This window comes from Henckelia pumila, chromosome 3 (genome assembly GCF_033568475.1).
Source record: "Henckelia pumila isolate YLH828 chromosome 3, ASM3356847v2, whole genome shotgun sequence".
Taxonomy (NCBI): domain Eukaryota; kingdom Viridiplantae; phylum Streptophyta; class Magnoliopsida; order Lamiales; family Gesneriaceae; genus Henckelia; species Henckelia pumila.
In genome coordinates, this window is record NC_133122.1 from 196,277,429 (window position 1) to 196,302,939 (window position 25,511).

The 25,511-nt window shown below is 31.6% G+C and overlaps 1 protein-coding gene across 1 annotated transcript; it reads left to right on the forward strand.

Annotated features, from left to right (window-relative positions):
* The first annotated feature begins 7,738 nt into the window (after positions 1-7,738).
* On the forward strand, positions 7,739-10,153 carry LOC140890381 (uncharacterized). Its single transcript, XM_073298139.1, has 5 exons — positions 7,739-8,140; positions 8,310-8,907; positions 9,065-9,130; positions 9,239-9,358; positions 9,467-10,153. Exons 1-5 carry the CDS (start codon positions 7,824-7,826, stop codon positions 9,620-9,622), a joined length of 1,257 nt encoding a protein of 418 aa, XP_073154240.1. The 5' UTR covers positions 7,739-7,823; the 3' UTR covers positions 9,623-10,153.
* The last annotated feature ends 15,358 nt before the right edge of the window (positions 10,154-25,511 follow it).

Genomic DNA, 25,511 nt, shown 5'->3' on the forward strand with positions numbered 1-25,511 from the left:
ATATTGTTATCGTATCGAAGAACTCAATGTTGTTCTTATACCGTGCTGTGATTTTTGATATGCCAAAAATTTCAATAAATTCGATATTCTTCAATACGATAATCTAGATATACCTAAAATTTTGACAATTTTTCTCATCACTGTATATATTTAGAGTTTATTGCACCAAACTCTCATGTGAAATATTTAAAATACATACTTCTTCATCTAAAATTTTAATAAGCATCCTAGTCCTTAACTTTTTGTAATAGTTGCAAGTTTAATCCTTGTTACGGTGAGTTATTGAGCACGCGTTGTTACGATGCCTAAGCAACTATTTTATTGTAATATTTTTCATATTTGCTCAATACATCAAATGTATTTGTGAAGAAAAATATTTATTCTACTGTGATCAGTGACGATGTATTTGAGTAAATATGAAAATTATTACAATAATAGAAAGTCATTTTCGTATCATAATCCTAATATTATAAAAAATGGTTATTTTGACGCAAAACAGCGTGTGTTTAAAAAAATCATCATGGCAAGAATTAAATGTGCACCTATTACAAAATATTAAGGACTGAGATGCGGGGTTAAGGGCAGGGGCGGCTCCATTAAGGGACAAGGGAGGGCAGCTGCTTTTTTTTTTTAAAATCAAGTAAAATAAATTTATAATTTACGAGTATAGATTATGAACCAAATATGAAAATACAAGAGAGGGGCAAAAAACCTTAGTTATTTTTCGTTATTTAATGTGTACAAAGTGATCCAAAAATTTATGGCTCATAATTTTTAAAAAATTGAAACTCAAACACTAAGTTTTTAAATGTAAACACAAATAAGTTTAAGTTTTTTTTAAACCTGAAAACAAATTGTTGAAATAAAAATTGTTAGCTTGCAAGCTTGTGATTGTAAGTTTGAATTTGATTTTAACAGTCGTAACAACCGCAAAGAAGAAAATTTTTTTGCTGTGAAAATTAATGCAAATATTATAAATTACTTATACTGAAAAATATATATTTTTTTAGTTTTTCGATTGAATTTATTAATAAAATGCATTATTGACATTCCACCATTGCTAGAAAACAAACATACAATCCGTTGAGTGGATGGCCGTGACCTAAAGCCCCTCCAAATTGACCACGTTTTCTCAGGGGTAAAAAAAAATAATGGCTGGCTTTTTAATTAATTATTATTTGAAATATCGAATGGTCAACTTGCCGGTCTTAAAATTTTGTCTTACTATTTAAAATACAAGTTGTTCCTCCGTTTCTAAATTATTTAACAAAACATATTGTATTTGGTTTCGGAAAACAATAATATACTTGTTTTGATGCTAAACATATTTTAACTAAATTATTTGATGTAAGAATAAAAAAAATCCACATAAATTTTATTCCATCCAAAATAGTAGCAGTAGCAGTGTAGCACTATTATATATTAACATTTGTCCAAGCAAAATCTAGTCGAGTTTCAGAAAATTCAGGTGTTTTTCAAGGGTTTAGTTCATGCTAACATAAGGATATTACCTTTATGTTGAATCAAATGGTCCAACATTAATTTTAACACGTGAAATCCATGAAAATATATAGATCTTACATAGTCAGATTAAAATTGCAACCATTGGATATTATGCAAGACACCGTTTGATACTATATATGAAATAATGAAAATGAGATGTTTCACAATGTTAATTACTCATCTCACGTTTAGTTTATTTTTTTATTAACTTAATTTCATCTCATGGTTCATTATGTCATTGCATATGGTTGGATGAGGCATCACTCATTGTACATGTGACTCGAGTATGATTGACTTGATATGGATGTAATTTACAAATATATTTATTTTTTTCACAATTGTTTGAAATTAACGACGACATTTAAGTAATTAATAGTAAACACAATCATCCTATAAAATTAAAAACATATAAAATAAAGTATTATTCCTCTATATATTTTACTCATCAATTATATAAAATTAAAAACATATAGAATAAAGTATTATTCCTCTATATATTTTACTCACCAATATCTTATCATATTGGGGAAATATCAATAATATTTTTATTATACTTCTACACATTTTTCATTCATTATATACATAACATCAAATGATATTTACGGATATTATCCTTATACCAGCTTCTCATTAAACTTTTTCAAGATTGGTTAGGTGGCAATTTTCGGAACAAAAGATTGTATTTTTGGCATTCTCTAATCCGGAAATTTCGAGATATAAATAGAAATTTAATGCTCGAAAACATTAATAAGCATAAAAAAAAGATAAATACAAAAAACAAGTCACAATCAGGGTTGACACTTGGGACCCGTTAGAGGGCCCGGTTTTGCCGACTATGGTCGCGCGTGCCGCGTGTGGGACCCGATTTTGACCCGTTTTAGAACCACACGGGTCCTGGTTATAGCTTTTACCAATTGGGGATTCTCTTACTCATGATTTACACATTGAAATGCTTGGCTTTTGACTTATCCTCCGAGTCAAATAAAATTATTATAATTGTTTTTATTAATATTATTTATTATCGTAAAATGTCGTGACATTACTGGAGTTAGATGTTTGATTACATTTTGTTTAAATTGAACCATAGTGTAATCTTTTTATATCAATTTTACACATATATATATATATATCATTTATTTTCCCTGAAAGAGTTTATGTTACAAATTACAACACCACCAAATCGGTTTTTAGATTAAACGGATCAAGGTGAACAAGTTTTTATTATGATTAGTGTATCGGTGCACTCATGCATAATATTTTTTTTCAATTAGTTTGATTTATATTCAGATAGGAGTAATATCATAATTTTAAAAATTATCGAGTGACTAAACTGCAATTTGAAATGTCAAAATTTTAAAAAAACAAAATAAAATAAAAAAACAAAAATTTTATATCTATACCATATAAATTCAATTTAAAAAAATTTGGTGTACCTTTTTTGTCTAATAGACAAATTTTTTATACAAAAAGATATATATTACACCAAAAATTCACGATGCGAGTCTAAATATAAAACATCGTCGTTTGCTGAACTTGTTAAAAATCAACACGCAGGACACTCTAATTCCAGTAGTATTTGATTTTATTATCATGGTAAAATAATGATCAAATTGCTCTTACTATTGACCAAATAGTAATTGTTTTGAATTGATGATTCGAACTCGAGTCTTTGTCATTTGACAGACAGATGAGACCAATTGACCTACAAGCCAGAGCTCGTTTTGAATTGATGATGAAGTCTCAATTTTAGTATAAAATATTAATGCAATGATAATTTGTGATAAACTCTTCTCGAACTCAACATGAAAAAAACAATAATAATATGATATCTTCGTCGATAATTAGCCACAAGAGCACAGCCAACCAACAACCCACTCATCTAAACTCGCGTTTAAAAACTAAAACCCGTCAAATGTCAACAAAAACATTCTGCGTTGAATTTTGAGTCGTAAAAAAAATTCATTACATTACAAGACCAATGAGGTGGTGAAATTGATGGAAACCAACAGTGTCCTCAATTTTTCGTGGAAAAATAGGTGATTCATGGAACTGACCTAACAAGCCTTGGAATTATTTTACGCGTACACAAGTCTACCCAATATATATACTGTTTGAATCTTATTTATTTATTTATTTCAAAGTCAAAAGAGTGATGGGTATCACTCGATTTAGTAAATGTTTAGTACCAGAAAACGTGTGACAAATTTTTTTTTTTTTGGTAATGTAATAATTTAGGTAACTCGATGATTCACCTAGTCTAATCTATACCTCAATAAGGAAAATTCTAGATGTACTTGCGTCCAAGAAGATTATCCTTGAAAAAAATATATTATCATTCTAAGTGTAACACAAAGTGTAAATCTAGCATGTCTCTTTTACTAAATATGAAAGACTCGCACAAACACATTTGAGTCCATATAAATAGATATTTTATGACTTGTGGAATATGATGATAAATGATGTGATGAGAAATTGAAAAAAAAATTAGAATACACATAGGTAGCTATTTTATTTTAAACACAAGCCTAGCTTGAACTGATGCAAAGATGTTGAAATTCACCATTCATACGGAACAATGCGTTAAAATATCTTGTGACCATGGGTTTCTCGAATTATAAGTAAAAATGTTCAAATACGAGTAGGTCTTCTATGAGAAACGAATCAATATGATCCATATCAATAATAAAAACAATATCTGTAATATTTTTTCATTAATCAAGTTAAGTCAGAGATTTGTTTTATAAAATTGATCGGTGAAACCTTTTCAGAAGAATTCCCAATCATCTAATTTTTTGGGTCCCACAGCTTTCAACAATATTAATGGATAAATGGCTTATTAACATTAACTGCGTTTGATAAATTGATACAGCTAGCTAGGCTGACTTATTTGGTTTTGTGATCAAAATTTCTCAGCTAGTCATTTTCGTGTCATTTGGTCAAATAAATTATTGAAATTAAATTTGATTATACAAATTCAAAAAATGGAAAGATTTAAGCTTTTTAGCTAGACAAAATATTGAAGAAATCTGTGTTTGATTTCCATGGGAGGTCTTATTTAGGTAAAAATATTATTTCATCGCTTTCTTTTATTTTTTATATTTTGAAGAAATTTTTTCGTAAAAGGTCTTAAGAAATGGTAGATAAAAAGAAATGTTTGATTTAAGTTCTGATTAACAATTTTTTACTGGATATATCAAAATTTGTAAGATTTTATTTTATTTAATTAAAATAATAGTAAATTATGGTATTTGAATTGATATCCATGTAGATAATGATTAGAAGTAAGATATTATCATAAAGTATAAGAATATTTAATTAAAACTATAATATAATAACATGATATTTCTGGAAATTTGAGAACAAAAAGTATATTATATTTATATTAAACAAAATGATTGAGTACGATTGTATGAATATATAAGAACTGAAAAAATATATATTCTTTTTAAATTGATGCAATACTATTTTTGTCTTTGTACGTTTTTAAGAATAAGCAAATTAAAGATTTGTCCTTAGGGAAAATACATGAATCAAACAAACGTTATATTTACTTGGATTTATTGAATTTGATAAGTTTAAATTTGGAAAAGGGTGCTAGAAAATATATCCTATGTATATAATCCCACAGACCGTAGACGCGGGTTCTAAATTCTAATTAAACATTGAAAAAATTCTAAGATATTATAAAATTAATATAAAATTTAAATTTTATTTTACTTGAATAGTATCATTTATATTTTATTATGCTACCTAAAATGTGGCGATAATATTATATCCAACAGCTTCGCTAAATAAAACAAGAAAAAGCAGGTGTAAAGTAACGGCATTTGTGCCATGTTTCCTTGCAAGGATATAGGTAGATGGCATGCAAAAATAATGATTGAAAATCAATTTGCAAGAAATAGTTTATGTTATGTAATATAATAATATATATATGTATATATTAATACTCAAGAAATTAATATCTTATCCAAAATAATATTTAGTAAAATATGATTTCAGCAATTTTTATTTATTTTTGAAATTTAAATCTAGTTACAGTTCATATTTAAGATTTCATATTGCATTCCAAGATCTAGTGTTGCATTCTTAAACTGTAACAAAAAAATGTGAAAAATAGTTGTCGTTCTAGTGTTTTTTTCCGTATAATTGGTTCCGAAAATATTTGTAATCACATGATACTGTCAATGTTATTTGATTAATCAACATAAAGAGTTTTATTTAACTATTAAAACAATGAAATATCAAATATATACGTACCATAACTTTTTGTTTTATATTAATTCAAAAAATATGATACATACATTAGTGAAACACAATGATTTTTGTTTTTAAAAAAAAGAAAGAGAAATACAATGATTTTTTATATGATCATGGTGATATTTATTGGATCAAAATTTGCTCTTTAATAATTAAATATTAATTTATCAATTAATTAATATATCCATAAATTAAATTTTCAATCATTTAAACTAAATTAATCACGTATGATTAATATATGATCACGCAACACTTTTGTTTTGAATGCTAGTAATCTCAGCAACCATCCGGGTCAATCCAACGGTTCTGAGATTCAGGTTCCCCGGTATAAAAAATCTCAGCCGCTGAATTTCACATGCAAAAACATTTATCCATCCTAGACTGCGGATTCTGATGCGGCATGCATAAATATTTTTTAAACAAATTAGAAGCCATTTATATATATATATATATATATATATATATATATATTTATACATATACATACAAGGAAGCATCATTTGATTCATTTTTCACCATACATACATGTGTCGATAAAAGATTTAAATTTTAGTTCCAAATTTTTTAAAAAATAAATTAATAATTTGTGCAGAAGTTTTACCAAAATTTCACTAAATAGTATTTTTGGAGTAAATTAAGGTTTAACGATATAAAGAGATTTCAGCTTTTTAATATTTTCTAAGAACTTTCAGCATTTATAAATTTTTTAAAAAAGATTCTTAGAGCTTAATTACAGATTTTTGAATAAAATTTTGAACAAGTTTTAACAATAGAACCTTTTTGTAATATAAAGTATAAACCAAATACTAGCAAGTTGAAATTTTTTTATTGTCTTATGAAAGCAAAACTAATGCATAAAATTCTAAAATAAGCACCTTATGACGTGGCATATATAAAATAGTAAATCATTTTGTCTAGAATTTGAAATTATGTATTGAGTATTTGAGTTTGAGATTCAATTATAAAAAATTCATAATTAAAATATAAAAAAAAACCTACAAAGACCATAAAATTTAAAGATAATCCTATTTTATCAAAAATATATATAAAATTTTTTTTCTTAACACCAAATTAAAAGACGTTCATTAAAAAAAATTTGTAAACATGAAACACATACAAATTAAATTACTGATGATAATACAGAGAAGTGAATGATTTATATTAATACATATTCTAACATAAAAAGTTGTCTAATTATTTGTTGACAAGCAATACTGCAATAGCATATTAATATTATCATGGATTATAAATTGCTATGGTAGGCACAATGGGTCAAACGGTCAGACCAATCGATATATATATATATATATATATATATATATATATATATATATATATATATAGAGTGAAAATAATCATTTTAGCATAAAATATATTTCAACAGATCGATTGATAAAAAATTAGCAAATTAACACATGAGAAGGTTTCACAATAATTTTTGAAAATTTTAATTTATTTTTTATGTATGATATCCAATTTTTTATTTATTTATTTTTGATGTTTACAATATTTTTTTATTTAAGTATTACATCATAAATGCAGAATAAAAACTAACATTAGCACATGAAAAACAGGACAGTATTCCAAGTAAAAATTCTATCTTTTTCTCCAATCCCAATATATATATATATATATATATATATATATATATAAAAGTTATGCTATGCTGCCCACCTCTCGTACCCACCTTCATGCTCACCAATGAGGTGACAATCATTCAATGAATGAGATGAATCATATACAATGGTTCATCCAATGGATGAGTGTCACCTCATAAGTGGACATGGTGGTGGGCACGGAAAGTGGGCAGCATAACAAAACTGATATATATATATATTAAAATATTCCATAAAACAAATTTCATTAGTCTAATCAAAACCACGAATGTCAACCAAATTCCAGTAGTTTAATTCACTGTCTGCTCCATTAACTGTACATGTATATAACATCCATGTCTATATAAACACATCCATCTGCGTTGAATTTTACTTTCATATATACAAAACCCATATCTCAGAAAGAAAAGAACAAACACTTCTCGAGAAATTAACCAGCTTTGCATGATTCCGCAAGTGGCTATGGCGGAAGAATTTCAAGTTTTAAGCGGCAACTGGTGGAATAATTCGCCGAGAAGTAGTCTGTTGGGATGTTCATGGGCAGTCAACGAGTCGGCCGGAAGCTTCGGGTGGCCGAGTAATTCATGTAATGAACCGGCCGTGAATAACACGGTCATATCCAGCGATGAATCCGCCGGTTCAGCTTCCGATGGCAGCTGCAGCACTACTCTTCAAGATCATGTTCCCAAAACTACTCATCACCCGCACCAAATTTCAAATGGAAGCCTGCAGTCCACTGATTGCTGGAATCATGATTTTCTGTAAGTTTTTTTTTACAGAAGAGTTTAATTGTTTGTTAATTTACAGCTGGTCCGAAAATTCAGTAGCACTCTTGTGAAAAGTTGGATTTTTTTTGTTTTTGATTTGTCTTTGTTAATTTGTAATGATCCAAGTTTTTTCATATGTTTTCTTCTTCTTGTCTTGTTGCAGGCATGAAAGTGGGAGATCAGAGGAAAATTATTCTCAAATCATGAATTACCGGCAAGAAAACTGGAGCATTAATCCCAAGATCAATTTCAGTGAAGATTTTTCAGCTTGCGAAGAAATTATATCAATCAACTTCCCACTGAATTCATCTTCATACAGTACCTACGCTCCATCGTTGATGCAGAATTTGGTGGGCCAAGAAAATCCTCAAGCTCATGTATTATCTTTTTTAGAAGATCAGGAAATGAATTATTTGCCGGTCGAAGCCAACTACGGCATGAATTCGAACGAATTATTGCTCTCCAGTTTGCCTAAATTATCTTCTCCCATGGTGATCCAGCCCTTCAGTGACAACAACACACGCTTCTGGAACGCCACTGCTTCATCTTTGCGCCATGATTCCTCCGATTTCATCCCTTCAACAAACTCCAATATCCTTCCACCAATTCACCACAACATGAAAAACAACATCCTCAATATCACTACTGCAAAACATCAAGAAGAATCCCGCGTAGCCTCCGTGGCAAAGAAGCAAAACAGCAGCGGACCCGCCTTCAAGCGTCCCCGAATCGAAACTCCGTCACCATTGCCAACCTTTAAGGTACAATAAATAGACTTGATAGTTGATACTACTCAGCTTTTGAAAAAAAAAAATTCAATCTTTTTTTTTTTTTTTTTTTCCTGAAGAAAAGTTAGAAATTAAGTACCCATTGTTTCTTGCAAGAAAATGGATGGTAACTTGCAACTTTTTTGGACAGGTCCGAAAAGAGAAACTGGGGGACCGAATAACCGCCCTCCAGCAGTTGGTTTCACCTTTCGGGAAGGTAAAATATATATTCTATGATCTTTTGAAGCCACATTTCAACTGCCTTAATTAATATTAATTTTTAAAAAATTAACTTGGAAGTTTTATTATATATATATCCTTTCAGACTGATACAGCCTCAGTTCTCCATGAAGCAATTGAATATATCAAGTTTCTCCATGATCAAGTCAAGGTATTAAGCACACCATATTTGAAGAATGGATCTCCTCCACTACAACATCAACAGGTAGTAGATCTATCAACAAGATGAATGATATCGACTATTTATTTTCCGCTCGACCTGCGTAGTAGTCGTTATAAGTCGTCACTATAACAATATATATATTGTATGCAGGCGGGTAATATTAAAACTTATAAGGATCGAGAAGGGCTAAAACAAGATTTAAAAAGCCAAGGCCTTTGCCTGGTGCCGATTTCGAGCACCTTCCCCGTTGCTGCTGAGACTACATCTGATTTCTGGACGCACACATTTGGAGTCAGTTTCAGGTAGAGAAAAGAATTAGGCCAAGGAAGAGTACCAAGGAAAAAAAAAAGTACCACTGATTTTCAAGAACTAGCTAGACTGTACGAATCTTAATTTCTATCCATGAAAAAGGTTGGATGGAGAGTAGATAATGCAAAAAGGAATCCCAACTTGTTTTTGTTTTTTTTTTTCCCTTTAATTCAAGCTCGGAAAAATAGTGGAAAAGATAAAGAAAAGAGGTGGCCGTGCATGGAAGACAGCCAATTCTGGGCCATATCTTGTGTAGGATGGCAAATGATGAATTAATTGTAATATAATTCTGTATTAAGAATTTAAGATTGATTAAGAGGAAGGTGAAGAACAGGAACAAGTGCTAAATTTAGCTGTAGATTAATTAGTTTAGGTATTATAATACGAGTTATTAGAGCTAAATTTAGCAGATTATTATATTTGTGGAAGCTTTGTTCCTGTTTCTTTATTTTATAAAATGTAGTGCTTCAATTCCACCATTTTTATTTTATTCGAAAAGTTGATATATATATAATCAATTATTATTGAAAGAAGAGAATGTTTGATGGAATTCTTCTAATATAATTAATTGTGTTTTTGTTACTCTTCAATTGTTTATTTTATTTTTTGAAACCTCTTCAATTGTTTATTATTGTGGCGGAAGTTAGAAAGCCTTCCTTTTCGGCATTCTTTTAGGGTTTCTTGCTAATATATTAATATCACTTCTAAGAAAACTCGAAAAGTGCCTTTCAAAAAAAAAAATTAAATCGAAAAATTTCTTAAAAATTAAAAATTCACATCATACTTAAAAAATATGTAGAAATATAAGAAACCAGACAATTTTGTTCCATGAGGCTCTTGTTGCAAAATTAATAAATAATATTTGTTCTAGGCTAACTTGTTCAATTATGATTTGTCCACTAATTTGTTTATGATAAATAAATTTTAATTTTCGAAAATTTTGGTCAAATTTCTCATTATGTGTAACTGAAAAATACTGACATGACATTGAAAAATGTTGACGTAGTATCGAAAAATAACTACTAGCTAGTCAAACGTCACGTAATCAATTAGACCAAAATAGCTGAAGATGAAAAAACTAATGTACCAAAAATTGAAAATTTTGAGGACCAAAACTCAAAACTGAACAAGTTAATTGAAAATAAAATATTTTTTCTATTAAAAACTGGATCCTAACTCTTAACTCAGAATTTGTAGTACAACTATATATATCTTGGAAGTTAGAACTCTTCTTCAACAATCGGAGTTTGAGTCAGTAAAACATATGCGACGATCTGTGAATCGTGTTGCTCACCGACTTGCACGTGAAGTTATTATATCTAGTTTGGAGTCGAAATTTGTAAATGGTATTTTTTCTTCTTGGTTGTTGGATATTGTATCTCTAGACTCTTCTCTTTGAATTTTTTGAATGGTTTCTTTCAATATATATATATATATATATATATATATATATATATATATAACAGATTCAGAAATAAAGTATTAACGATATAAATTATATTTTTGGTCATACAACTTGTATATTTTCTTTTGTTTTTTTTTATCGATGTGCTAACATAACATCGGACATATCAGAATTAATGTTCGGCGTTACTAGCCTACCTCAATAATTTTTAGTATAATGTTATCATTTTTTAGCGTTAGGCCGGGCCAACCGTCTCATCATCTTCAAATTTCATGTTAGCATTCAAATAAAAAGAGACTACTAAAACCATGGATTGGAGTGGACAACAACGTGACAAAAAATGAAAAGCGTGCTAGTATTATGAATAAAAACTTAAATTTTCCCCGATAACAATTGAAGCTTGAGAATAACAACAATATATGGTTGCATAAACAGAAACAGAATTTTATCCCTTGATCAGAAACGATTAGTATTATAAAACTGGGTTAATTTGTTCCTTTATATATCTTCAATCTCATTCTCATGCAGAGAAGTTGCAAAGTATGGGGTGACAGTAATCGATGAATAAGTTATAAGTAGATACAATATACAAAATTTCACGATATAATTATTGTAAATATCGTTATATGATACATTGATCGTACCTTTAATATTAATCTATAAAATAATTTTCCATCGAATCAGGAGTACTTTAGAGTAGCATTTATAATTTTTTTCCCTCCTTTTATCCATAAATATAGATATTGAATTTCATTTGTCTTGAACCAGATGGTTAAAATTTAATTGTTTGATTTAATTTTTTTTTCTTAAACGTTAAATAATCAAAATATTATGTTAAAAAATTTAGTAGACAAAAACATTGCGAGAACGATAAAAGTTAAAATAAGTCCACAAAATTAATAATTTTTTAGATTTATGGACAAAGAAATTAAGATAAATTTCAATTCATAACTAAAGGGTCACTTTTATAGATATATAGATATATACAAAGAAATTAAGATTAAGATAACTTTCAATTAATAACTTTTTTTAGTTAGGACATGAATTAAATATTAGCAATTAATCTACCTTGATTCCTTGAATAAATAAATGTACACAAATTAATTGTTCTTGGCTAATCTATGAAATGACATGAAAAACCTAAAAAAACCTTAGAAATGAGAAAAATATTAATTATTAAATGAAATAATGAGGACAAAACTGTAAATTCATAATCAAAAGTGTCATTTTTAATAATATATAATATATATAGATATTTGAGAAACTTATAAATAACTTCAGGTATCCATCATTTGATAAGCGAATATATTTATGCGAATTAAAAATGTAGCATGTTTCGGAGAATCCATCTACGAAAATTGAAGTACATGAGATCTTGCTACTTTTGCATAATATAATTTGGTACAGCTTAGTCAGGACGCCACAAATATTATTGTTAGATCGATGGAGACAGATTAAAAGATTTAACTTCGAAATTAATTCACAATATCAATTTTTTGTTGACCCCAAATTAATCAGCAGAACAAGATGCTGTATGCTTTTAATTTAAAGTAAAAGGAACGTCTGGGAATCACCTTTTAAAAAAAAACGTTTTGGGAAAAAAGTTTTCTTGACATTTTTAATTCTAAAGTGAATACGAGATAAATAATTATATATACATACCCCGGAAGAAGAAACAAAACACATGCCAATTTGTGAAGGGATATTTTTTGTTTATCGAAATACACACCAAGACACTATATTTACTAATTAATCTAAACCCTTTAATTTAATAATATAGTATAGAAGAAGTTTTATGTCAAATCCACGCAAAGGGTTGGCCCTGTTAGCAACCCAAACAACTGTCAATGGCTTGATCCCCCGGTACCATACACCCAAGTATATACCATAAATCCCCCCAAGAATCCTTTTTGGAAGAGCCATTGAAGAATCCAAGTTCATATCTTTTGTTAGCAGAGGCTAAAGTCTGGCCATTTTCTAAAACTTGGCATGGCCACAGAATGTTGTTAGCTTCATTCCCAATTGTCCAAGTTAAAGAAACACAAACATATAACGCCGTCAGGGCCCAGAAAAGAGTCGCCATTGGCCCATCGCCAAGTTTTCGGCTGGCCTGATGTAAAATGATGAAGATTTTGTGCTGATACAGGCCTGAATGGTAATAGAAAAGCGCAGCGCGTGAAGACTCCAATATTGTAAAGCTTTCGCACATATATATATATATGTTCGTAATCTTATTATTATTATTATTTTGTTTTGTTTTATTTTATTTTATTTTGTTTTTTTATTTTGTTTTGTTTTGTTACGTGAGAATCTGCGATCTTTTTTTTATTTGACTTGCACAATGTAAATCTCGGATTAATGCAAAATTTATGGAGAAATAGTTTATAATTGTTTCATTTATTCAGACTAGGTCTTTATTATCTAGTAACATAAGAGTAAAATTCTTCCACCAATTCATTTAACATTTTCTATTATATTTATCATTGATTAATACGTGTATCAAATTGCATATCTGAGGAGCTATCCCAATAATAAAAACTTGTGATATGTCGATTAAAGGGAATGCTACAAAAAATGTTTGTCGAAGATATTTTTTCCGTGACGTGACATGAAAAAAGCGAACACATTGGAATGTTATATAATTGAAAAAATTGTTACGTGCCAGCCCAGTTTCTATAACATATCAAAACGACTTGTTCGATCCTGTTTAAATTTAAGGGATTAGTCATTCATAAATCTTATTTTAAGTTGCATGGTTAGAATTAATTATAATGCTCCGTGGATTTTTTTTTCTTTTTTTTTTAAAAAAAATATATGAGTATTTATTATTATCGAAAGACGTAATCCAGTGAATCTAATGAATAAAGGAAAATATATAAAAATTAATATTGCAAAGACCGTGTAAATCAATCCCATATTCTGGTAAGTGGTAATACGAAATTATAATACACAATCCGCATAATTGCACAAATTTTATCTCGTCAACTGCATGCGATGAGAAATAGCCGGTCCATGTAAAATATATCTAGTTAGCAATATAAATTATTAAGCACACAAGATACATTATAAATAGTCGTCCGTCTAGTAGGCCTGTCTTCAAACGGGTCATCAAAAGCACAACCCAACGTGCATTTTTTTTAAGTGAAGCGATGACTTGGTCCAACAGGTTAAACCTGAATTGATAACTAGCTCTTTGTACAATGATCATATATCGGGGTTTAATTCAACCTACCTCTTAAGGGTATTACCTTAATAGAAAATCTAACGATCCATGATTTCTCATGTCAATCCTATAATATTAATTATGCATAGCATGTGTTGAGATTAGGGGTGGTTCGGTAGGTATACCGCATACCATACCGAATACCGATATCGTACCGGAAATTTCGATATCGAAATTTCCGATACCGATACCGTACCGAAAATTTCGGTATACCGACATGTCGGTATATCGAAATTTCGATATGATATAAATCCATACCGATACCGTGTCGAATACCAAAATTCGGTATGATATCGGTATGATACCGTGTATACCAATTTTTTATACTGTTTTTTTCAAAAAAATATCGGTATACACTGTATCATATCGATACCGTGTATACCGATTTTTTTTCGGTATACCAAAATACCAAAAAATTGAAAATCTTATATCGATACCGTTACCGAAAATTTTGGTACGGTATGACGGCATTTCGATATTTTTTGTCAGCCCTAGTTGAGATATGGATCATTGGATAAATAATTTGAGTATTACCCATATGCTAGGATTTCATTAACCAATATATCGGATTGTCAATGACATATTGTTGTTATCATGGGTAATAAGATCAATGATAATGGGAGAACGTAATGTCATTTTGCATGGGCTCATTTTCTGCAAACAATTGGATTCAGGCATTCAGCATATATGCACCGACAAACCTATTAATGCTATAGCTACCAGGGGGTGATCACGATGCGGTTTGGCGGTTTTTTGTAAGAAATTCAAACCGAATTGCCAATTGCGGTTCGGTTATATTTTATCTTTTTAGTTGCGGTTTTATATGTAAAATCATTTTCGCGGTTTTTGGTCGTTTTAAGGGTTGCGGTCGGTTCACGATTTTTTTTAATGATAATTAAAATGGAAAAAATAGAACTATTCAAATTATTTAGAACAATAAATGAAAAATATAATAAACAAAATAAAACTAGATAAAATAACAATCAAGCGTTGAATAAATTAAAATAACTAGATAGAACTATTCGAATTATTTCTAGTATGCTTGAAGTTTCATTCTTGCTCATGATTATAAAACCACGTTGAAGATTAATATTTGTATAGAGCAGTAGTAAATAGATTAACAAGAGAGAAAGAGAAGAATTTTTTTTGAAGAAGAGTTGGGAGAGATGAGAGTGGAGGCGACACAAGTAGGAATCTATTGTGTATATACCGTGTGCTCATAAATAAATATAACCCTAGCTAAATAAAACTATATACGGCGGGGCAGGGTGGTTCTGGCCAAATAATATAACCGCACCGTGTGGGCGGGGCGGTTCCTTTTTTTTTTTTTTTTAAACCGCGATTATTTTAAAAAATGAGATAAGGTAGAACAGTGCAGGGCGGAGCGGTCGGTTCGGGTGGTTTTTGAAAAAAATTTGATCAACCCTAATGGCCACCCATAGGAATTGCAAAATTTGCGTAGTCTTATTTAGAAGTGCAAATGAGTCAAGTTACTCATGAGCAACTCGAGAGCAGTTCGGTCAAAACTCGACTTGAGCTCAGTTTGATCGAGTTTAAATCGAGTTCGATTAGCTCGAATCTATAATCGAGCTCGAGCTGCAGTATTAAATGTATGTATTTAAGTAGCTCGTGAGCTACTCGATTATATATATATATATATATATATATATATATATATATATACATTACATTACGTTACACATATATCAATATGTGAGTTTATTTGTAAATTTACGTAGCTACCCTCCATTACTACATGTGGTTTTTTAAATTATTTATTTCTGTAACTATTCAGTTAACTAATTTATATTGATACCCTTTATTACTACATAATTAATGTATTTTTTAATTATTTATTTATGTGACTATTCAATTAACTAATTTACAAGAAAAAATACACTTATTTTATTGAAGTTTCTCAATTATAAATTACTTTGAATATATTTTTGGTTTCATCTCAAAGAATGTCTATCTACTTCTTTTTATCACAATAGTTTTTTTAATCTATTCATTAACTATTCTTGAATTGGTATTTCGATTCACCTAATTTTTTTTATCAAGTACTTAAAAATAATTTTGAAATTATTATGTAAATTTATTTTAATTACTTAATTTTTTCAAGTGTTTTTCATGCAAACAGGAAATTCATACATTCTCTATGTTATTATATAATTAAAATAAAGCATGAATGGGTACATTTAAAAACAAAAAACTTGTCCTACATATTTCTAATATAAGCATAATATTTAGGGAAAAGTGTATTTTTCATGTAAGTTGGGTTGTTATGATTTTTTCATATAACTTGTTAAATTCTGGATTTCATCCTATAAGTTGATTTTATTTATTTATTTATTTGCTAATTTTTTGTTACTCGAAATCACTAAATACGCTAAATATTTCTTATTTGATACCGATGATATCTTACGTGGCTAATGCCATAAAAAAAAGCTTATATCACACATTAAAAATTTACCTAAACAAAAAATAAAATTGGCAATTTTGGGTCCATTAATTTTGTTACGTTGTGATTTTGGTACTCCATGTTTTCACATTTCAGTTTTATTCTGCATGTTTTGATTGAAGCTATATCTTTTAGTCTTTTTTTGTTGAAAACGTTGATGTGTTACTGTAACGTCAGCTTCACATCAATGCTACATTGGTAACATCAGCGATACATTCGAAAAAATGACTAAAATTTACAAAAATAAAAAATAAAAGATAGCGGAATATAACTGAAATTTTACAATATAAAAATGTAAAATAAAATATTTAAAATCTTCGGTCTACTATTTCTGTTGTTAAGTGGGTTCCACCACCGCCTGGCTGGTATAAATTTAACACGGATGAATGCTTGAAAGATGATGGAGGTTCTGTCATAGGGGGCATAATTAGAGATCATTTGGGTCGCCCTATTATGGCCTTTCATGATCGTATTCAGATGAGTACTAACATTCAGGTGGAGCTGACGACGATTTATCGAGGTTTTACAATCTGCAAGGAGAATAATTTTTTCTCTCTGTGGTTGGAGGTGGATTCTTTGGTATCACTTAATATTATTGATTCGGATATCACGAGCTGGAAACTTACTCATATATTAGTTCGAATTCAGAGTATTTTGTCTAATTTTCATGTGTGTAAGTCTCATGTGTTTAGGAAAGCTAATGCTGCAACTGATGAACTTGCCATAGGGATGGCAATGGGGCGGGTCAGGGACGGGAATGTCTTTTCCATCCCCGTCCCCGAATTAAAACCCGATCCCCATACCCGCCCCGATCCCCATTAATTGAATTAATTTAATTCTTATCGGGGATTCCCCGTACTCATCTCCTCGGGGACCAAGTTCTCATCCCCATACCCCTACCCGAATATATATATATATATATATATATATATATATATATATAAATTAATAAATTTTATTATATAAAAATATAAAAATTATTATTTAATTTTATAATAAAATACCTAAAATATTTTGGGTCAAAATTTTTATTATAATATTAACTTTTAAAATTAATAGAAATATTTTAAATACTAAATATTTCTATAAATCAAAATTATTATTTTAAATAAAATATTATGTATAAAAATTTATTAAGATTATATATTGTTTCTAAATTTATCAAAATAAATAATATATATATATTTAGATTAATATAAATACTTTATATGTGTACGTAACTTGAATGAGATTCAAATAATATTTTTATGTTATAAAAAACTACGCTATCATAAACGAATGTATTATATATAATGTATAAAAATATATAAAAACGAAATAATAATAATACTTTTAATTTTAATTTTTTAATAATATTTTAGATTTAATAAAATTTTATAATTAAAATATTATTATTATTATTATGCGGGTTCGGGGATGGGATCCCCATCCCCGAACCCACTCCAATATGTTTTGAAAATTTTTAAAAATCCCCAAACCCGAATTCATAGCCGAAAATACTCCCCCAAACCCATCCCGTTTCGGGTTTCTCCCGCGAGTACCCGAATCCGCGGGGAAAATTGACTTCCCTAACTTGCCAACATGGGATTGCACGGATCGGCTATTTTCTCTCAGACGCAAATCATGGGTAGTTTAAGAGGAATTTGTAATTTAGATAGATCTGATTTTTTTTATATTAGAACTAGATCGAAATTTGTTAAGATGTAATAATTTCTTGATAGGTTTTGGCATAGTCTCCCTCTCTTGTATTTATCTTTTTCATTACTAATAAACGAGTATGGGTCTTCCAAACCTCCATCATAACAGGCGGTATTTTTAAAATATATATATATATATATATATATATATATATATATATATATATATATATATATATATATATATATATATATATATATTAATACTAATCGGAAAAAGAAAAAAAATTAGACCGAGTTGGAGCTCATCTCAGCCTTTGGGGTGGCTCATAGTACCAATAATGAACATCATGATTTTTTAGTTTTTGGATTTATATCATTTTGTTTAGTTTGAAAACAATGTCTATGACTATTGTCGATTAGATATCTGTAATATTTACTATACATTAATATATATATATATATATATATATATATATATATGTAAATCTATTAAAGTACAAAATTATAATCGAAAATTCAACATTAACGCATATAATTTAATAAAACAAATATATGTATTAATAAATTGATATTCAACTTTTGATTTCTTGGGTCTTTCATCATGTTATAGTCTAACATTAAGAAAGAAAATTCACAAGTTCATGTACATTAATGGATTTGATAGAAGCAACTGAAATAGATTGTTTGTGAAAGATCTTTAACATATTTGAATCGTGTAGAGAGGTCTCGGAATATTAGAGACATTACTAGCTAGCTAGTGTTTAGATAAATCTAAAATGACTAGAAACTTGACTTGAATCATGTAGTTGTATATGAAACAATAGAGTAGAGCACTCTATAATCTTTTTTAGTTGAACATAAATATAGAATACTCGAGAAACTTATCTGAGTAATATAAATAGGCCACCAGATAACCATCATCACCGTATCACCATCACAAATCACGATCTTCACAGCTTACCATCACCACTGTCGTTGTCCAACATCACCACCACATATCACCATCTCCCTCAAACGACCAACCTCTCCCGCCTGTGAGATCAAATCTGGAAAAAACATGTGTAACCAAATCATCGTCGTTCCTTGTTTGAAATTCAAGATCTGGATATGAAAAGCCACTATCGTTCGTTCAAGTCTCTTGATCTGAACTCAAACAGCCACCACCGCCTCCAATCTACTCGAACACAACAAACTTCATCGTCGAACTGCTCGAACAACAGCCACATCCTCGAATCGCAGCCACCCTCGTGAGCCCTTGCCCAAACGTTCTCCCATCGCCGCCCTGTCCAACCGTTCTCTGTTGATGGGATATCAAATGGGCATGCACTGTGTTTTTTCTTGTTCCTCACTCATGTTCTCTACTTGACGATGAAATTAGCATGTTTTTTTTATAAATAATTTGGGCCCAATGTTTTAAAAAAAAACTAAAATGACACATAAACGTCAGTTGGTGTTCATGCTAGGGTACGTGAAACAAAACCGTATATCTATAGTTGAATGGAAAAATTTAAAAGGTCTATGGTAATAACATTATTAAAAAATTGGCCGCAACTTAAGAGGTTAAATACATCATGCCATCGTCAATTTTAAGGGAGATAATTTCACCTTAGTATTTGAATTTCTGCTGATAATATGAATCCCCCATCAGTAGATACAATCCGATAAAAACATTTGGATTAAAGTTTGATCTTACATTTTTAAAGTTGAATCTCATAGAAATTGAAATTAAGAGATGAAATATAATCTTAAGCATATTAGTCCATCTTGTTTAACAAATTCAGGGATGAAAAATGGCTTACGTTTGCTGCAAGATTGACCACAATGGGTTGAACATAATTCTTGTACTTTATCCTCAAGAGTACTATAATATCATTCATTTGTTCCCCAAATTTTGACTTACTGTCTCCATTTATTGGCAAATAAGAAGCCCATGACTTCAGTTTATCCCCGATCCTACTGTGAAACACATCTAGAATTCTCTTCATTGTGTTCAGAAAAATTCCGAGCTGCCAAACACAAATAGAAGGAACAGTCAAATCTATCTTTCCTTCTACCAGTTCTGTGGTGAAAATTAATAGCAGAAACTTAACTCACCTGTATAGGAATGGAATAGTAAGTGGTTGATTGCATTCCTGCCAATATATGAACCTGCATGCCAAGTTTTTTTGGTATGCTATCTTTCAGAGTCGTCAAAAATATCACGGTATTGCCTTTCCATTGCCTTGATTATCGCTCTTTCAACATTTGTAGCATCCTTTAAAATATGATCAATGAAATGTAACTACAACTTTATGTGCGCGAAAAATGAATTGAATGTGTATATTAATAATGTCAGGGGGAGAAAAAAGCACGCCTATGAATTTTTGTTGAGAACTGCATGTCCTAATTAAAGATAGAACCTCACATTATTCAAAATTAACGTGTATTGAGGCCATCGGTTGATCATAACTTCGTACTCCACAATAATTTTTTTTCATTTTTTCAAACATATCCTCAGCAAAGGGAGACGTTGAATATTTCTTAACGACCCCGAACCAAGGTACCTGCGATTGAAAGTAAAAAAAGGCATCAATATTTTCACCTGAAGGTAGAAACCAGACATAAATCACCCAAGAGTATGCGCTGCACGAATGTTAGTCTAGTAAGTAAGAAGAGGTACCTTTTCAGTTTTCCAAAGATCAAGAAAGGTCAGCTGTAAATCTTGTATCCAGACCATTATGTAATAGTCGTACAACTCTTAGGAGTTGACACCACCTTGGACCGGGCTGGATATATATGAAACGACCCTAACTCTCTAAATATAAATAAATAAATATGCGGAAATTTTTTTTTTTATACTTACTAAGTAAAAATATGTACATACATGCCCATACATATATGCACAGAATAAATAGATTTAAAAATAAATAACTTAAATAAAAATGCAACCTTTAATAAATTAAATATCTGAGTCTAACATTCAATAAAATACTGACATAAGAGGAATAAATACAATTTGCATGCACTGAAAATATTTAAATAAAATGTATAACACGATAAAAATATTCATAACATGACATAGACTCAGACAACGGTCACGGGGTTACTGCATGTCCGCTCATAGGTCCAGCCGCCGGTGGGTAATACGTCCTCCTCTACGTACTCACCTGCACCATATCAGTGTAATAAGCCTAGAGGCCCAACATGCTAACATAACAAGGGTTTAAAATAATTTAAATCACTTTAATACTAATATATAACATATACATGAATGAGCATACTTAAAAATATCATGAACATAACATAAACTTAAATATCATAATAATACATAAACATTGTTGAGCAAAGTATTTTCTAACATCGAAAGGTCGTCTCCATAGTGTAACCATACATACATTAAATACTGATCAGTGTGGTAAACCAACGTACGTGGCGGTGACGAATCACCTCTTAAATTGGCAGTAAACTGCCCTTCAATAGTTCACATATGGGGACGAATCCCCCTTAAATTGTCACACTACTTCAACTTCCAACATAAAATTATTTTTTTTTGCTCAACCTCAAACATTAAATCATGCATAAAAATTATTTCATGAATGCATGTACTTAAATAAAATGTGTGTCCTTCATATATATTTAATTTAATTTCATACTAACATATAATTATTAAAAATAACTTCTATGCATAAAAATAATTAAATATATATTCAGGACACATGCAATTTCTCATGGATTGTACTGAACTGCTGGCCCTAACACTCAAGCCCATTTTCTTAAATTCTGGCCCATTAACACTGAGACTGGCCCATTAACACACTTAAACCCAAAAATATATTTCTAGGCCCAATTAATAAATTCAAGCCCATTACAACATTCCTGGCCCAATAACAACCTATTCTGGCCCAATAGGCCAAAAAGCCCAAAGACTGGCCCAATAATTTTCATGGGTCCCCAAGCCCATAAAAATCATTGGACTAACTTAATTAAATTTATTTAAGCCCAATAATAATTAAATTCCACCCAATTAATTAAATGTAACCCAATTAAATTTTTTGGGATTTAATTGAGCCCATTTAACACTTAATTATACTTAATACTTAAAAATAAAAATACCCAAGCCCGACTCACTTAACCCGGACCCGGACCCACTAGACTTGACCCAAGACTTACTGAACCCGACCCGGACCCAACAACCCGACCCGGATTCCCCAAACCCTCACAACCCGACGCCCCTTTCCCCTAATCTGCTCGGCCGCGAGCAGCAGCCGCCCTGCTTCGGCCGCCCCTGGCCGGAGCTCCGCCGCCCAGATGTGGCCCACGTTTGGGCGGTCCATACCTGCCCATGGCCCCAGCCCCATGCAGCCTAGATCACCCACACCGAACCCCCTTCTCAGAACCCTAAACTGCGCACCCATGGAGGCCGAACCTGCACCAGCGCCTACCTGGGCTCGTTTGGCTCGAACCACTCAAGTCACTCGAGTCCAGACCCCTTTCACACAACCTATGGATCCTGAAGAACCCTGACCAGCAGTCATACAAGTCATGAAGCAAGAAAACGTGAGCATGATGGAAGAAAAAACATGAACAAGGTGCTTAACAACCAAAACCAAACGATTTTTCTGAAATTTCCTTGAATAATTCTAATGCATACACACGCACACTATTAACCACTGGTATGACACGAAAATTTGAGAAAGAAACATGCCTTGCACCGTTAAAATAAGAGATAGGAGCGTGTAGAACGAATCCTGGACGACGATGACTCAACTCGGAAGCTTCAAAATCGTGGCTATGGAGCCTTGGAGATTGCTAGCCGATGAAGAAGATGAAGGAGAGGTGGAAGTGTCGGCTGAGAGCTTGGAGGCATGAGGGTTGGGTAGGTTTAGGGTAAGGTTTTAATTAAAAATAGGTTTTTAGGATAATAAAATATTAATATGGATTTTTAATTATGAAATATATAACTTAAAAGCCCTAACTAATAATTAAAATCTGATAACTAATTTAAAAATCCCGAAATAAATAATTAAGGGAATTTTAAAGATAATAAAAAGTCATTATTTTGGCTTATTTTGAATAAAAATGGACTCCTAAAATCATATAAAATTAAATACTAATAATTTTGAGGAAATAAAACTCAAAATAATATTTTTAGGCTCTAAAAATGCTCATGAAATAAATTGGATCGAAAGTTGTCATCTCGTCCGTCCACAGTCCCGTCAACGCGATAAAAAAATTCAATTACCATAAATCATGAAAATCTCTAATTATGGGTTAAATGCTTGAAAATCAATTAAATCATGCACAAATAATTCACATAAATATTTAACCCATACTCGAAAATTTCAAATAAATAAATTTCCTAATTATGCATGCGAATTTACGTATTAAAAATACCGGGTGTTACAATTTTCCCCCCCTTAAATTGGATTTCGTCCTCGAAATTAAAGTACTTACCCGAACAACTCCGGGTAGCGTGTCCTCATGTCTGCCTCGGTCTCCAAAGTAGCTTCCTCATTCGAATGATTCAGCCACTGGACTCGGACCATCGGTATGACCCGCGTCCTCAATCTGCGCTCCTCCCTAGCCAAGATCCGTACAGGCCTCTCCTCAAATGCTAACTCCGGTGTCAACTGAAGAGGCTCAAAATCCAACACATGTGACGGGTTCGAGATGTATCTCCGAAGCATGGATACATGAAATACATTGTGCACTACCGCTAGCCCTGGTGGTAGAGCTAAACGGTAGGCCAACGTGCCAACTCTCTCCAAGATCTCGAATGGCCCTATATATCTCGAATTAAGCTTGCCTCTCCGGCCAAATCACACTACTTCCTTCATAGGTGACACCTTCAGGAATACGTGATCACCTACAGCGAACTCCAAATCTCGTCGTCGATTATCTGCATAACTCTTCTGACGACTCTGAGCAGTCCTCATGCGATCCCGAATCTGTGTCACAATATCTGTTGTCTGCTGCACAATCTTAGGACCAAGTAAAATCCTCTCACCGACCTCATCCCAATGCACAGGAGATCTGCACCTCCTCCCGTACAATGCTGCATAAGGAGCCATACCTATAGACGACTGAAAACTGTTGTTATAGGTAAACTCCACTAACGGCAGTCTAGTCTCCCACGAGCCCTGAAATTCGATAACACAAGCTCTCAGTAGATCCTCGAGAACCTGGATCACTTTCTCAGACTGACCATCTGTCTGGGGATGGAACGCTGTACTGAACAAAAGTCTAGTCCCCAATGCAGTGTGCAAACTCTTTCAAAACGCAGACGTAAATCTCGGATCTCTGTCTGATACTATCGACACTGGTATTCCATGCAGTCTAACAATCTCCTTGATGTAAAGCTCTGCATACTGTAACAACGAGTAAGTAGTCCTCACCGGTAAGAAATGAGCTGACTTAGTGAGTCTATCCACGATCACCCAAATAGCTGTGCAACCTCTGACAATCCTCGGTAAGCCAACTACAAAGTCCATCGTAATATTCTCCCATTTTCATTCCGGAATAGGAAGAGGTCTAAGAAGTCCTGCTGGACGCTGATGCTCGGCCTTGACCTGCTGACAAGTCAAGCACTCTGACACAACTCTCCCGATGTCTCTCTTCATCCCGGGCCACCAGTACAATAGCTGCAAATCTCGGTACATCTTCGTACTTTCGGGGTGAATGGAGTACGGAGATGTGTGAGCCTCTGCTAGAATCTCAGCTCTCAAATGATCAACGTTCGGTACCCACGTCCTACCACGGTACTGAACAATGCCATCCACAACTGTATACAAAAGACCACCCTTGGCCTCATCTCTCTGTCTCCAATGCTGCAACTCCTCATCAGTAGACTGTCCATCCCTGATCCGATCTCGCAGAACTGGCTGCAACGTCAACACTGACAAGCTCGGTGCATGACCACTCGAGTAAAACTCCAAATCAAACCTTTGAATCTCACTCTGCAGTGGTAACTGCACTGACAAACACGATACCACTGACGACTTCTGACTCAAAGCATCGGCCACTATATTAGCTTTACCCGGATGGTAGCTAATGTCAAAGTCGTAATCCTTCACCAACTCCAACCATATCCGTTGCCTCATGTTCAACTCCTTCTGAGTGAAGAAGTACTTGAGGCTCTTGTGATCAGTGAAAATCTTGCACTTCTCTCCATACAGATA

Coding starts and splice junctions, on each gene's coding strand:
- LOC140890381 (XM_073298139.1), top strand. CDS start 7,824: ATGATTCCGCAAGTGGCTATGGCGGAAGAATTTCAAGTTTTAAGCGGC. Junction 8,908..9,064: donor CACCATTGCCAACCTTTAAG/GTACAATAAATA, acceptor TTTTTTGGACAG/GTCCGAAAAGAGAAACTGGG. Junction 9,131..9,238: donor TGGTTTCACCTTTCGGGAAG/GTAAAATATATA, acceptor ATATCCTTTCAG/ACTGATACAGCCTCAGTTCT.